Source organism: Trichoplusia ni, chromosome 23, assembly GCF_003590095.1.
Source record: "Trichoplusia ni isolate ovarian cell line Hi5 chromosome 23, tn1, whole genome shotgun sequence".
In the NCBI taxonomy this organism is placed as follows: Eukaryota; Metazoa; Arthropoda; class Insecta; order Lepidoptera; family Noctuidae; genus Trichoplusia; species Trichoplusia ni.
Genome location: NC_039500.1, coordinates 1,890,617 through 1,908,461, shown reverse-complemented (window position 1 = coordinate 1,908,461; position 17,845 = coordinate 1,890,617). Strand labels below are relative to the sequence as shown.

Here is a 17,845-nt window from a genome sequence, read left to right as displayed (position 1 = left end):
CTAAAACGTACTTTCCTACTACATCTATCTACTTTTATACTCAGCATATATTAATAGCCGTACACTAATTATCATATACCATATAATAGGTACATGTATACAACACGCAAGCGTAGGGTCTATAATCCATTTTAATAACGGGATGGGTCGTTATATTAATTGAACTAAGAAATATATGTTATTACTATTATTAGTGATCGCTTGCGACTTCGTCTGCTTAGCGTTGCCCCCTAAACGAGTCCCCTATCAACAAAAACTTGATAAGCTGATTGAATTTACTGACGGACTCTCGTTTTGTATTCTACAGTACTATCGTGGATTTGTTCATCCTACGCTATTCGACAATATTGACCCTAGTAACTATCAGATTTTGTTATGAAATTGTGTTCATCGGTCGACTTTTTTAATATACTTTATGCGTATTTCCAGATTTTGTAATTGTGCTAAGGATTAAGATATGAAAGTGTTCAGAAAATATAACTTATTCGACAGGGACTTAATATAGCGTCAACGTCAAACGATTACGTTTAACATAGAGCAAGATACACCATAAGTAGTGTAGTATTTGAAACATCTCAATACGATAAGAATGTATTTCGTATACCCGGAAACGAGTTTCACATAGTTACATGATTAAAGGTACTCTGTCACTTGAATGCGCTTATCAATGGCTTATCTCAATATTAAATAACTAAAAATACGTAGTTAAATCATAAAACGAAAATCCCAGTAAATCCGTTTTTTTTTGTGTAAAGTTTCAGACATTAAACAGAAATCTTACAAATATTTAATGATTGCATTTATTATTAATTAATTTACGATGCTTGTCGCGGAATATTACTCTTTAGGCCACACATTTATTATTTTAACTAGGATTTTCCCGCGGTAAAATAGAAAGTGTCGTGTTATTCATACAAATATTATCTCGATATAATAAACGACATAATTAATTCTGAATATATTAAGATGACTACAATTGATCGCATTAACCAACATGAAATCGCTCCGATATAATGCAACTTAAAGCAAATCTAGACTATACACTTATCAGTTCTAGCAAAGGTAATTCAACATTTACAAAGGTCGAAAGAGACACAGAAATATTTTAATATTGCTTACTCAGACAACGCCTGCCTTTCACGTACTCGCAACAGCCCTTAGACATCCATTTCGAAACGCCCCCATAGACTTACAATCTTGGGTGGTAATGCTATAATCACCACCCACCATATTAGAAACACCCTGCAATCCACGAGTAATAAAAAAGTAAATATATTCTCCCACCGAGGTTATTGTGCGATAGGAATTGATCGCCCTTGAATGTAGAAGATAATTTGGGGTTCAATAATTTAAGAGTATTGTCTAAGTAAGGTATTTTTGAAAATTCATGAGCTTTCGTTTGTCCTTGAATAAATATTAGTAGGTACATAAAAGTTCTCCTTTAGATAAATTCGTTTTCATGGTGATTATTATAAATTTTTCAGTACTGTTTTCTCCAAACGAATTCAATTTATGTGAATTCCTTAGACATATTGCTAATATCGTACACTTTAGACGTCACTACTCACTACCACTCCGAATTCGTCGGCCGTCGCACCAAGATGCCGTCCATTGATTTTTTACCCCTATTATTTATTTAAAACACACTAGAGCTTGTGTGTACGAGATCGTAAACTTGAACGGATGTACAGACAGTACAAATGAAAATAGTGGAATGACTTACGTTTGTGGTTTTTAGAATGACTCGGTTATCCACATGGTTACTGGTTAGGCTGTGAGAGTAAATACGAAGTGCTTAGCGTTATGTTAAGAACTTATGTCACATAGTTCCGAGGTTAGTGCAATAACCGCATGTAAGCAACAAAATTGTGCAAACTAATAGCTAAATGTTGTTAACCTTTATAGTATTTATCGCTAGATGTTGTTATTAATATACAATCGCTGTTAAGGTTTAAAGAGTATTTGAAACGAATGTCTCTAACTCTAGACGCTAAAGATAGCAATCATACGTGTGTTAATCGTTTTAAGCCATCAAATTCACGAGTTCGAGTTACAATACAAATAAAATATTGAATAATATGCGATACATTAAATTCGTTCGCCACGTGTTGGAACCGAAGTGTAAATGGTCATTGAGTGAACAAAACCGACACTGGCGCTTTGTTGGGTACACAAACGACCACGAAATGACAGACAGACGAACACAGCGCGGCTCACCGTTACCAGACGCGTAGTGCTCTTGTATACCTCACGCTGACAAATTAACGTACCAGCCCTCATTGTAACCATAAAAAATAAAACCGTTTAAAAACATGTAGTTTTAGGAATCTACACGCACTTTCCGCTACTAATGTTATAAAGGGAAGTATATTGTGAATGTTTGTTGCTTCTTCGCGCTCAAACGCCTAGACCAATTTTGATAAAATTTGGATTAAAGTAACTGGCAGCCTGGATTAACTCATAGTTAAGCAGTGACAACAGATTTACACTTTGAAGAAACTGCACGCTCTCATTTATATTTTTGGGAATAAAACATAGGTAATACTGGTCGAATCTTTCTTTCGAATAATGGTTAATTTCAGTATGTGGCACCATGACCAATAAGGTAACCATTGCCGTCTTCATTTAACTTTGCAAATCTCAAGGAATTACAGAAATAAAATCTTTTTTTCCAACTTCTTCTATTTTTAGATTGAAATACGTAACAAATCTCCTCGTTATTAATAAAAAGCAAATAATGGATTTCTTGTGAATGGATCCTTAAAAAAGACAACACAACAATAATAGTTATATAAAGCTTTGAATTTTTACAAATCGGTAATTGCGCATTGTTTTAAAAGTTGCCACGGAAAGCTGAATGTGCCATTGAAACATCGCGAGGAATACTGAATTTAATTAATTTAAAATTGCTTTGGAGATCAAGACACGGTCCCTCTCAATAGAAGTATAAACAAATATAGCATAAAACGATGTAGAGCGATAGTTAAGTACAGACTGATCTTGTTTTATTCAGACAAAAACTAAAAGAAAACGTAAGTAGTTTAAAATCTACCTAGAACCAATGTTGCTAGGACGCGTTCCTTTGTAATCCCAAAATTAGAAGTCATTCATATCTCATTGCATTAACAATTACTATATTCATTGACTGAACTTTGAAATTGTCATTATATTCCAGGTATTGTTTTCACACCTAGTCGTCAGCTAGTATGAAAAAATATTAAAACAATACATATTGCATAATATTCATAAGATGCCTACGTATTTGTTTTTTGTATTAATTTAACTTTATTGTACGTAAAATATCTATGACAAATAAGCAGAACTAATATCTAAATATGCATCCATCCTAGGCCCCTTTACGTTAAAATTACAGCAAGTATGATCGTGAGAGGTGTTTAGTAAGAAGTACTATAGTTGTAACATTTTGTCATTAAAGTAAACTTGCGTTTAAAGAGAAAGAAAATGTTAAAGATTTCTGTCCTAAAGTAATTTAAATCAACATTCAAGTACGCAGTGACGCGAAAACACTAAACAAAGACGACCTTTTAGTAGAGGCAATAATAATAACCTGCCTCAGATTTATCAAGGGCTTGTTTTTTTGCCTGGCATTAAAAAAATAATTGATAGTCGTATTAGGGAAGTTAGTACTAGTAACATTTATATTGTAGCTATTGATGAAGCCCCAAATAGGGTGATAAAACCTGTGTTAGAAAGATGTTTAAAAAGTTATCGTTCGTTAAAAATGATCGTTAAATTAAATCTTTAAAATTGACTACGCGGTTGTCGCTAACAGGTGACCCTGAGGCCAGTTATGGTAATTATACAAAAGAAACAAAAGTAAAACGTCGCCACGCGAAATCGCACATTGAGAATTCAATCATTCTCCGCCCTCTGTGATGACGTGTCCAGGCTAAATTTACTATACACTTACTTATTGACACGTTCCAAAAATACACTTCTTGGCAAAACTGAACGGGCGTTAACATCGCTATCAGCCGCATAATGCCCCAACTTACACACATACATAACTGTACTAATATCATACGTATATATCCGCAACACTCGCGTTGGCCGGCCATACATCTATGTAGATGAGCATTACATTCATATGTATACCTAGTACATGCCTATCGATATAAACATTGGTGTTGTTTCTTGTAAACGCCAGGTCGACCGCATTTGCACTCGTGCGTTTTACGAGTGACGCGTCTAAGGAATTAAATCTTTCACACCCTTTTTACTGTTTATTGGATGCCTTCAATTGTTTCTTATAAAATAATTGAAAACCAAATCGTAGTCTTAATGTCATTAAATTATACATTGTATGCTCCATAGCAACAGCTAACCACATTTATGTATCTCTTAACTATTTCCCAGAAATGATAACATCTGATTATAAAGTTTTGCATAACAATGATATTAAAAATGTATAGCGCGCTTTCGTACCTAATTCCACGTGAATTCGTCTCATCGTAAGTTAATTTTAGTTCACCTCGCGATCGCACTATAATGGAAAGTTTCATACGAAATATGATATCAACAAGTATTCTATTTTGTGGTAATTATAAAGTGGTAGAGTTTCCATATTACTTGGACTTAAAACGAATCTTCAGGTGTGACTGTAAAATTATTTGATGGCAAAACAAGTGTGAACTATGTGATATGCTTCACAAAATAGTGCAAGAGTAATAAACTCCCTTATTGGAGTTATAAGAAACGGAACTGTATATTATGCAGCAATTATTGCTTGTTAAAAAGCAAAATAAAATCGAATGATTTTATGTTAGATATAGCACGAGGCCTACCTAACGACGATGAACGTATAGCTAGATAATATCTCTATTTTTGGATGATGATGCTTTACATCTCTATTGTATTCTTTCTTAAATACAACAATTACTTGTATTGTCAGAAGGTTAATCGTCCAAAACTAACGCGCTTACGGTTCGAAATGAAAGGTTTGAGGCGAGTCATTATGCGCGCGTGTTATTTAGTTGTGTTGTACGGAGTAACGGTAAAAAGGCGCCATTTACATTAGTTGTCCATGTGGCACAACAACCAACATAAGTATCGTCGGTACGGATAAACAGCAACCGTCCGTTCCGCACCAACTACTCCACACCTAGAGTTGAAATAGGTATTTCGAAGTATCATGAATACACGGTAATATGCCTTGATTACGGATTTCCTAATTTGATCATGATGGCTGATAACAGTTCCAATTCCAAGGAACCAAAAAGTACTGTCTAATCCCAATTTCTTAAACGTATCATTTTGCGAGAGTTCCTGAAGCTCATTTTATGAAATAAACTTAAGCGCGGCTTTGCCCTGTATACATTAATAAGTGAGACAGGTAACATATTGAATCCAATCTAACCGATATCCATTATGTTTGTCTGCAGACTGCGTCTATTTCGAGACGTCGTCGACGTCTCCGTACCAGATCCGACGGATAGAGGAGCTGAACAAGACGCCGTCTGGTAACGTGGAGGCAAAAGTCATGTGCTTCTACAGGCGGCGAGACCTTCCCAACCCTCTTATACAGTTAGCTGATAAGCACCAAAGTAAGTATTCTCCTAGTTTTTTCACCATCATCAACGGCCGGTTAGCGACCCAAAAATGAAGTCTAAGATGATAATTCCGCCTAGAACAAGTATTTGTTTGATCCACGAATGCTTGTTCTGAGTTTGGGTGTTATGTGATTTGTTTGTTTGTGAAAACCAAAATAGAAGTAGACTTTATTTTGTTTCTTATTGTATATTCATTATTTGTATTTCAAATCAATAGATATTTTTTCTCGACGTTCTTAATAATCGAATAACAGTGTATTGTGTGTCACATTATTCACTAATACTCAAAATACAATGTTTGAAAAGTATCAGAAATTATAATTCAAAGCCAGATTTAACAGACATAGAATACGAGTCGTTATATTCCAACGTTAATATCCTTGGAGTCCAAGTTTATAATAAGACATTGTTTTGATATTGATTTTCGTAACCGACCAGTCACGCACATAGACTGACGAAGACAGCAGTATTAGGCACTACATGTACGTTAATAATATTCTGCAATGGCGTCGGCGTCACGTGGACCCATGTGGATTAACGCGTGTTTGATTCTTTTCTATTAATAGACTTTATAAAGTATCCTATATCGAAGCTGTATATAAGGATTGCTCAGCGGGTGTTAGTATTCAAATCTCAAAAACTCAACAAACTATGCGTGTAGCCGTGTCTAACACACACGCACGATTGCAGAGCTGCAAAAAATAAATTGAATATCGAGATTTTATGTAAAACCGCTCGTAACGTAATTCTAGTAATCTACAACGTTTTTTTTTTATAATAGAGCCACACGGAGAAACATCTTGTTTTAGTTTTATTGCCATGTAATAAAAAGTCTGAATGCATTTGACGATTTCGATTTAGGTTTTAACACAGCAAGAATTCCTTTTTAAAGAGCAACATATTGTCCTTCTTATCTGTAAGATGAAAACTTGTATAAAGAGAACTTCGATCGGAAATAATTGTCGAAAACATATTAACGAAATCATCGGGACTCCATTAAAATAACTTGATAGTTCTATAAGCACACACGGCTCGAATTAAAAAAAAAACATCGTTGTAGAGACCTAGTGAAAACCAGTCCACATTTTAACCGATCGAAGCCGTTACCGAAATGTTGATAGAGATAATGATCGAGCTCGTAAACTCACTTGGAATCGATCCACCGTCTCACCATACCAATATTATGGAACAAGGGCTCACGCGATCGCGCGGTTGCCCCGATACGCGATGTAACTTACTAGCGCACGAGTCCTTGGACAACATCTTTTATGTTACCCTCAACATTGGCAACTACTAAACATATAATTACGTAATTTCTTGCTTCCTAGTACTACCTAAGTTAAAACCCCACGTGTCTCGATGTTCCCATCCATTCGTTACTAAGGCTGACAATTCGTCCGCCATTATGAATCTCTTCATACGCCCTTGTTTCTTACGCCTCAATGGTTGACCCCATTGGATGACATCATCAGTAGTCACTCACTATGGTCTTTTCAATTCATTACCCCTTAAATGCCACGGAAGTTGAAGTACGATATTAGGTTGCGATATCTTAGTTAGAAATATTGGGTAGGAAATATGGCCTTAGAATATTATATTTAAGAGATAAGATAAACGTGATTACCTATACGATAACAGTAATCTATGTAAACACATAAGCGAATTGTTATAAGATGCCTTGAACAAAATATTAATTACCTGATGAGTGCATTTCTCCGGAAAATCCCAAGCTCCTAAATATTTAATTCATAATTACGGTTCCAAAACTCTATTTCCATTAATCCGTATGCTAATATTTAACCAGATTTGTGTTTAAAGTGTAGTAACCAGTTGCCGGTATTGTGATATGAAATATACATTTTTATGAGTGTTTAACAAACAATCATATGTCTTCCTTTATAAAAATTTCCGTACACAAAATATTGTCGTATTCAAACATTTCACAACGAAAGCCAAAGCATGGCGAGCTGGCGACTTAAATCGATTCTAATTAAACCGAAACATTCATCTCATCGACTTTCATTATTCGTCCCTCTACCTGAATAGCATTGTGTGGTTGCAACTTCGCAGACGCGGAGACCACTCTATATTATTAAGGTGTGTGTGCACGAACTTTTGTATTTGTTCAGCCAAACAGGTTACTTTTATAATGAACATGCGACTGATTAAAGTCACAACCGAACTATTCATTAGGACGACTTTATTTTAAGATTTTATAAGAAATAATCTGTTGATATACTTAAATGCAATCTAATCCGGAAATATTTCTACTCAATTTCTAGATAGATAATTATAATCTAGTTTCGCTCGTATCAGTTTATAGATGCAGTGTGTTTTTGGCCATTAAAAAATGGGAAAAATATATACTGTTTTCTGCCGGGTACGTTAGTTCATTAAAACAATCCAGGCCTCCACCCAAATGCATACAAAGAAAAATCAACAATCGGACAGCCGATTATTAGGTCAAAGGCAATCACACGTCAATCGGAATTATAATATTTAAGATTACCCGCAATGGACCTATAGCGAGCTGGTAGATAAACTTGACCATCGTCAAAACCCTATTATATAAATATTTATTAATGTTTTAATTTTGCCGAGCACAATTTGTTAGCTCTTTGGCATGTTTCTGTGTTTAGTCCAAAAAATAATCACCATCGATTTAAATTATCTAGCACAAGTAGTGTAGTTCATTAAAATTTATAATACTAACCTGTAACTGTCCCTATCACCAAAACTAAGGATGTCCAGACATAGCCATCCAATTTTTATCGGGCTACCAATGAGGTAAACTAGGACCTGCATACCTTCGGCGACACCGTCATTCTCCGACTCTTTAAAATATAAATAGCACAACAGAAAAATTATAAACTTAGGTTCTGTTAGTCAAAGAAATAACTAAATAACTTTCACAAAAAATCTTCAACCTTCGTGTCTCGGTCACGCAATATGAAGTAGTTTAATCTACCTGAAGGATGTGGACTCAAGGGTTGCTCGTGAAATTAATCAGAGGTGTCATAAAGACAGTGTTACGTAAACGTTGTCGGGAGCGCTTGGCGCTAGCAGGAACGCGCCCCCAGCCGCGTGGTAATGACCCTGCCGCCCGTGTGGTATGTAGCCGCCACAACACGCCGAATAAACGGAACGCGGACAGAATGGACACCCATTATGTTGTGTTTTTCAACTTCTTTGTACATTATTTTTGAGGGCCAGGTCACTAATTGGCTTGCAATACTGGGTATTTCTTGTCTATGATTCAGTTATTAACATAAAACAATGTTTATGTCATTATTTTAACACAATAATTTCAAATCAAAATTATCGATTTTATACAAGTTAAATCTAAAAACTTTAAATCTATCATAATTAACAAACAGCTGGCAGCTACTTACATATATGCCTCACGCCCGGTGGTCAGAGGGCTGGTTGCGACGCGGTCGACTTTTTAGACGACCAACCAACGCCACTGTAAAGGCGATCAGTAGGTCAACTTTGTGTACAATTGAAAAACTTGCCTAATCTCAATACTATCATCACAACTTAGATGTGACAAAGACATGGCAAGGAAGGCTTTTTATTGTATTTTAGACATGTTTTGCCATAGAGTATAACGTGTAATCTGACGTTTCTCGTCTTAATATTGATCTTGCACGGATCATCCTTTGTTTAGGTTTTCAAAGAGCTCATGATATCTCACTTCGTAGCAGGTTTTACGACTATTCTGGCCAGGTTGTATGAGCACAGGTCTGCTGCTCAAGCGATATAATCGTTAAGTATATTACATGTTACATCATACAGTGAGTGAACCCATATTTTTTTGTTCCACTCATAACACTTGATCACGCTGTGGCCGCCGTCTGGCCGCGCCGCCGCGCCGTGTGGACACGCGCCTTGATTTACAGTTTAAACTTCTTTTTATTTACAAAAAATATTTGGTATGCCCGTTCTTCCTACATGAACACAATATCTTGAATGTAAGCTACAATATACACTAGTCTATCTAAATCGGTTACAAACGCTACTTTTAAAAGTTATTTCTGAACAGGCCTGTTTAGTAATAGATATCACTTAATTTTTCGGTATGTTCTATTGCATGCATTAGGGTCTGAAACATTCAGGTGTTTTTATTGGATTCGTTCATTTAGGTACTTGTTTTTCCTCATTAACAGGACAGCATGTTAAACCAACTATTTTCTGCTCAAGATGGTAGCCGGTTTGATCTTTCTGAGGGTTTTAATTTTACTGTAAAAGCCCTTGAAAAAAAACCTTCCACAACCTACCGTAAAAATGAAAAGTGTTTAGTCTCTAATGATAATTATTTTATGTGTGAACTCAAGTTTATTTTGTCTTCACTTGTATTCCCAAAGTTTTGAGACAAAGACGTGTAAGGCTTATTTATGTACTAAAAAGTATTGATTTAGTGTATAAGCACTTAATATTTAGGCAAGGTTTCACGTAACCACCTTTAGAAATAAAAGGCTTTTGATTATATTGTGTATTTCGGTCTCGAGCAATCGAACGGATAAACACAGTGCTTACATATCCGCCATTCGCAATTTCGCACATAGCAACACCGATCCACGGGGTGGCTATGTAAAGACCGAGTTTCGGGACAAAGATCGTGTGTTAATTCGGACCGCGTAGACCGGGGGCGCGGGCGGCCGGGGTTAGTAAACATAATCATGGCCTCCTCCCGCTGTACAATTCAGTAGCTAAATGGGAATGAAGAGTTGGCTCTCCCGCACCCCGCCCCACCCCCGCTCGCTCTGTCTGCCGCCTCAACACCCACACATCTTGTGACGCAGATGTTGAAATTGTTGAAAAGACGCTTATTTTTTCTACACACCGTAATCGAAGTTCGTTATTCCATATACATAATTGAAACATTTTCAACCGAATTAACGTGTATTTTGTTTATCTAATGTATGACATTGTCTTGTAAGGCATTTATACAAAAAATATAGTATAGTAATAATGACAAAACAAAGGCTACCTGAGAATAGACAATGGATCGTTAAAGACCGTCATATACCTTCCAATCAAGCATCTCACTATTGCCAACCATTATCTATGGCGCGTCGGACGGCCAGGGGAGCAGGGGACTGTTTAGTTGTCCTTTTACGCAATAAAAATAACATGAGAGACATCAATACTCCGTGACTTGTATTCTAAACTCCTTAACCGAATGGCTGGCCCCTCCCCGCGGGTGGTTCCCCCTCGTATCGACCGTGGCGCCCTCATCTCGCAGGTATACGCAACACTTATCCCGGTTTTAATTGTCGCCACGCGCCGATGACCCTCGCCGACAACTTCGATACTAGACACCGTTACGCGGCCTGCTCACTGCCAACTCACAATTTATTTAAATGCGTAATGTGTACTTATTTAATTATTACGTACTCCATGTCCCATGCATATTTATGTTCCATCGATATTGATTACTGTTTTTCCATCCAAAACTGTACTGTTATTGTTTATCCAAAATTTCAAAAAATATAGTTTAACTGTGTATGTGGCATTCGTAATAGCTATCTAGATATTAAAGTGGATAATTCTGTCAGTATCGTATGTTGATCTACAAAGTAACAGCCACGTTTTCAATTTACTGTTATTAGTGTACAAGAAATATTTAGTCGGCTGACGCATGTAAAAGAATGTTTTAAACCATCTGGTTGATAACGAATCACAACTTTCTATTACGCAATCGATTGTGTAATGGCTGCTTACACGAGTTGAGTCGATTTCTGCAACATTGTTAATACTGTTCCTTCAACCCCTGGCTGAGCAATAAGTGATAGCGGATAACTTACGACATCTAAAAATAAAGTCTACTGATACTTAACAATTCAATTTATTTTCGTTTTTGTTTTAAAGGACTAATTGGTTGTTTAAATTAGAACCACTTTCCAGAACGTGGAAACCTCAGAAATAAATAACTTTCCAGTTTATTGTATAAATGGTAGTAACCAAGTATGCTTTAACATTATTGCTTGGTGTCTAATAACAAAATAGTTTACAGTCGTTAAATGTACTTTTGTATTTATTTTATTTTACATAATTTTGACCTCAACAAACTAAAAATTCTAACATAAAATATTTGCCCGCCTTTTTCACCGCTTGTAGTTATAATGTAACCACAGCTTTAATAACTGGCCGGTTTTTCATTGCTAAGCAAAATGTGCGTTAATGTCGCGATAAATTCTATATAGGTATATCATAACTGTCTGCATCAATTCGGCATTCTAAAGACGTGCGATACTGTAATATACTGCATATTTATAATAAATTCGACTTGGGAATTGAGACCTAAAGTGCAAGGTGCGATAGATCCAAACTGCAGTCATCTATCTCGGTTACTGATCCGTTTTACACGAGACAAATATTTGTACGACCCACAGGGTTTCGGCTCGAATGTTTATGTTAGTGATTTGTACGAGTAAAATCGCCCACGGACCCACAGCCTCCTTACGAGAGCATATCGGTGTCAATTGTGCGTTGTATTGAGTATCGCTAACGAAACTTAGTAGACTCTGTGCCGCCAGTGACGAGTATTCTGAATATTTTGCAGTAAAACTCGTAGTATAGTTATACAGCTTTATTAGCAGGATATTCGGAGGACAGTCAGAGAACATCGTTGTTAAGAAAACAGAGCCATCGTAAAAGTTTTTGTTGTACTGAATCATTCATTTTTGAGGAGTGAAGGTACCTAAGGTAGATCCAATACAAATATACAAATACCAAATTTTATTTCACTTAATTACAGGATTTGTTTTTTTTTTTTTACGAAGAGCTCTACCCGTGATCTTCCTTGCCTTCATTAAGATCTTTCTAACTGCAGTCAAACAGATTCACTGTATTTGCACTAAACACTTCGAGCAGTCCTATTGTCTTAATGTTAATGTTTTACAACATTACCGATGCTTAATCCAATGCTTAAGCATTATGTATATTGCTGTAATGCATCTTGTACTTGGATAGATACTGAGAAGACGAAAGTTATTTACAGATTCACTGTCTTTGTGTTGGTAAAGTATACAGTTAAATGTAACACCCAGTCGTATTCGTTTAAGTAGAGTTTACAAGTTTGTTTAACTTACATTTACACCAATGCGCAATATTTCTCACTTTCTTCGAGCCAATATGATTCTAGGAATTTAGTTACAATACTACTAAGTTCAGCCGCGAGACAACAGTTGTAAATGTCGCTGATGTTTCACTGATGTAATGCAAACATTAGAAAAATATTGCTCGTTTAAATCGGCCTTATATGGAAACCTATGAGTCACTCACTTAACCGACAGATATTACTACAACGATGAGAATATTTTAAAACTATGTTAGTAAGGGAAAGGACTAAAGCTTCCGTCGTTAGCATGGTTCCCATGGGCGTTCTAATGAAAAGCACAAACAGCTTCACGCTCTGGCGAGTCGCACCGTTGCGCGTGGTCCTGGAGGCGCTGACGTCACCAGCGACGGCGTCGGTGGCTGCGCACGGGCACGTGGATCGTGGAGGCCTCGGGCGCATCGAAAGTGAGACCGCGGCGGGCGCGCGGGAGGGGGCACGGGGTCGACGACCCCCGCGCATCCGACCGATCCGCACTTGTACAACACCGTCGCATTGTTTCAACATCCCGTAGCTTACGTTCTAGCGTCTCACTCATTGAAACCGGACTCGAAATATTTGAGGCATTAGATTTCCATACATGGACAAGCGACTTGACATTGAATCGTCAGCTTTACAAAGTCGGTACAAGTCATTGGTAATACTTGCTTGGACGTCAATGTGCACGGATTTTCGCTGCGAAGATAGGTCACATTCGCCATCTTCGCATTAGGGCCAAAATACTGATTAATAATCGAAGTCTTTGCTATGGCCGAAATCGGTCGAACACATCAGTACAAACTGACATAACCTTACGTTAATGTTTCACACATCAACCTGCAAATTCCGAATAGTGTGTACTCACTAATTTATACCAAAAATCAATTATGGATAATAATATAATATGTTTTGTTAGTTGTAAGTTTCTTGTAATTAGAGAGCGGAAGCGAGCAGGTGAAGCGAGTATCCGTTTCGTCGCTCTGCTGGCGCACTGCGAGCTCACATACGTATAGGTGCGGTGACATCGTTGCCTAATGGCGAACATGTATCGTTCAACCCCGCCTTCTCTATAATGTCTAGCCCTCCCCATCCCCCCTCCTACATATTGCCAACCTCCCTTTTGCGATAAGCCGAAAACCTTAATATTTGCCTAAAATCTCAAACATGCAGAATATACAATTTACCAGGTATTCGCCCTCAATCCTCCTAAAAATCATTTAGCTGCGTGGTTTGTTTTCCTATAATATTCGAAACTAAACGTGTATAAAGGGACCTAGTTTCTTTTGAGTATTACTACAGAACTCGCTATTTTCAACATTCCTAAAAAACTTATTTACATGATGCTCAGTCAAAACAATTATTCTAATAAAAAATATGTGTATTCCATACTCGGAATCACAAACACTATTTAGAGCATGCTATGCTCTATGCTATGTATCAATTTAAGTACATAAACTAAAATAATGAAGATTTTATGAACTGATAACAGGCCGTTGATGTAATCATTATACCCACACTCAGATATTACTTAACGTTGACTACGAACTAGCGCTTGCTTATCAAGAACAAACAGTATGCCCAAACGTCTGTCGTTAGGCTATATCAACCGTATATTTTTTTGCCACATCATATCTTGTATTAATTTATTCAACATAAGTATTGTAATACGGAACGCTGACCGTTCAAGTAGATATTGCGTATTAACGTCAAGGTCATGACTTGAGGCTCTGCAGGTGCTAGCCGCTCCATATATCGAGTGGATGTCAAATATACACGTTTCTGCTTGCGTTTAACTAATGTGCCACGTGACACTTAACTTATTGTCCGCGGTGTTCACAGTAACACCTATCGACTACGGAATCATCATAGTACCTACTGGACAAATATTTCAAACAAAATAATGATTCTTCATATTCTGGGAAATCTCTCTATGTTCTTTTTTATTCTCTATTGTCCCCAAATATTGTTAAATAAGTAGAATTAAGACTGAATATAGCGATAAGCGATCAATCTAAAAATCTAATGATTTATTGATAATGAGACCTTGATGTTAAGTGGGCCGTTAATCTTTGCTTGAAAATAGCCAATGTCGCCTTTCAGCGCCTCCTTCACCACACACATTTGAGCAACTATAAAGAGCAATTTTCTTTAATAAAAATAACGTCTAATTTAATTACTCTCCTGTACCTACCAAACTATAGGTTGTTGATAGTAATGTAAAATTATTATCTTTGTATGCGAATTGTGTCGAAGAATACTCTTTTTATCGCATCTGACATACTTAATCGCATTGTTTAACAAAAATGACTTCAAATTACTGCAAATAACCGTATTTAAACTAATAATGTTGCTTAAAACCAATTACAAAACTTATTTTTCGTAATAAACAAGGTCGAAAATATGGTTTATTAATAGGGTATGGAATACCTACAATTCATTTAACTAATCTTTCTGTCTTCCTTCCTGAAACTATATTGAAACGTTATCATTATACACTAATGTCAAATTTATACACAAGTGATAAGAGTACGCAGTTGGATCATTCGAGTAGATACTCGCTTATCGTACACAAATTATTTTTTTAGTACAGGTCAGCACTAACCCCAGCAAATGCTATATCTTTGTTACTCATTGGAGTCGAAAAATGCTTCTTAGCTTACGAAAACCAAAATCACATTTCTTATTACATCCTTATAACCCTCAGTTAATTACTGATGCTTTTAAACATATGAAATCGCTGCTTAAGCTTCTTAGCATATTGCGTAATTATCATAAGCTTCTCCATTTACATTTAATACCATTTCATCTCATTTAACCTTATTAAGGTCAGATGGAGCTTCGCGGTTTCCCTCCTAAGTACTCTTAATATCCACACATTTGTAGCGACTCGCGGGACACCGTAGGTCACCGAGTCTGAAACCGTTAAGTCTGAGAAGTCGTCACGCCAATGAATATGTATTATCATTAGAACAATTTACTCTCTGCCCGTTCGCATGCTTTGTCACTCATAACTGTTTCCGCTTCATTACAATGAATAAACTCTCATTTATTGTACCAAGCTTGCTGCAGGCTAAATTTGAAAGTTCTTGTGATTAATAAGTGGTAATTAGATTTGAAACTATATACCGAAGCTCAATTGCAACTGTAACGTCACATAGTCTTCATTTAAAAATACTTAAAAATCCTATAACTCGTAAGTTATCTCTACGTCACCTGGGCAGGCTGGTAAAGATATGGATTTCTAAGTATGGTAAATAATTATTGTAGACTAGTTGCGGACCCAATCGGAGTCCTTAATCATGAGCTGACGCGGCGGTTTCGCGAGTCGAACTCACCCCCGATAAATACGCGTGAGTAAACCGTTGCATCATTTAATAATGAATCAGTCTCACGATAGTTATTATAAAAATGGTAAATAATTCTTAATGTCACTTCACTACCGGTGCGCAGAACCCTCCGACCATTGCATATAGAAGTCATTTTTAGTTTTGCTTTCGACCTGGATCGCTTACAGCGGTTGGATTATCCTAACTTTTTGTCCATACTGTTGAGGTTGGTAAGGTTCCAAATGTGCGCGGATGCTGGCCACCTAGAACCTTGTTAAAGTGAGCCGACATCGTGTCATTAGAGGGCGTGAATATTTAAGTAGAGATGGCGGGAGTGGCCCGCGGTTTGCTCCCGTTCCCGCTTGGGTTATAGGACGGTTGGGATTACCTTCTCATTGAATTAATTCTGTTTGCTGATGAAAAAGGCGCCACCAAATTCCATTTCACTAAAATGCGATGAATCCTAAGCGTACATGAGTATTGAACGGCTCTGGCTGCCGATAATTAATATATTAACATTTAAAGTATCCCTCTGATACTTTACGTTTTAAAATACTTTGTTGAAGTAACAGTTATTAATATTACTATTTCTTCTGAAGCTAATAGGACCAGGACTTTATGTTTAGATTAACTCCGAGGTTTGACCTAGTTTAAGTTTATAAAACTTTTAAATTTTTTTTACTCTACAAATAGCCAATGGATCTCCCGCGACTCTGCTCTCATATTGGTCTAGAATCATTTCTATTATTCAAGTCTTCCGATAAGTTCACAAAATAATTGCAACTTTCGCTCAGGAACTGTCCTATATTCTTGAACATTTGCATTAAGCCACCCTAAAGTATAAACTTAACATACGTTCATAACATTAGTATTCTCTGTAGCAGTCTTGAACCATAGCACTACGTCAGTTTAATCGTGGTTGACTAATATTGTAGCACAATAAAGCTTCGCCTATTGCCCTGTGCACTACTGTTTACCCATATTGGTTAAATGATGCGGCCATAACGTCCTCGTAAACCTCAAGATGTAAACTGTATTGCTACCGATCCCGTCTGGCTAGGTTCAATGGTATTATAATCTTTTTAATTAATACCTCCTTGTAGCTAATTAACGTTTACTCTTCCGCCAGGTAAAGTTAAGTTTCACCTTTTATGGCATTGTGGTGAATACCTTGAAAGTAATTGAGAATAAAATAATACGCTTACGTATTCATACCGTGACGAATATTATAACGAATCCTGTTCGGAAGGTGCTAAACTAATATTTGTTCAGGTGAAAAGCCCTCGGTATGTTTGTGTGATCATGATACTTTGGATTCATCCTTATCGTTAGATTGTCGAGTTCGCTGTAAACGTGGCAACGTCTCGGTGGCAGAATCTCGCCCGACTCTTTTGTTCACGCGCTTTGCGTTACGCAATCAAGAGGGGTCATTCAGTCCGCGCCCAAAAGTCGCACCCGCGAAGTAGAGAACAGTCATATCCTATCGATTTGTTAAGATGGCGTGCGCGGGAGGGTTAGGGAGGGGGGTGCAAGGGTGACGCGGGTGGCGAGGGTGGGCGCAGCCTCCGCGCGGCGCAGCGTGCAGCCTCGCTTGCACCTGCCCTGCCGTAACCACGACACACTAGCGACATCACGCCGTACGGCTTGTGTGACGCATGCACACTGTCCACTATACCACTACACGATATTGTGACGCTTGATGGTTTTTTACCACTACTTTTAACTTAGGTCACGTATTGAAATATTGATAAATGTAACATAATGATGATGATGAATATAATCCTAGTTACAACAAAAACTTTTTTCAAAGTAGAGTGGCGCTAAACTTTTTTATACTTTCGACTGGT

General features: G+C 37.1%; 1 protein-coding gene across 1 annotated transcript in view; it reads left to right on the top strand.

The window, feature by feature from the left end:
• Positions 1 to 17,845, top strand: part of LOC113504993 (metastasis-associated protein MTA3) — a 38,639-nt gene that overhangs the window by 3,178 nt on the left and 17,616 nt on the right. Inside the window, exon 2 of the mRNA XM_026887513.1 lies at positions 5,403 to 5,564. Coding sequence (XP_026743314.1) covers positions 5,403 to 5,564 — 162 coding nt within the window. The remainder of the gene's footprint in view (positions 1 to 5,402; positions 5,565 to 17,845) is intronic.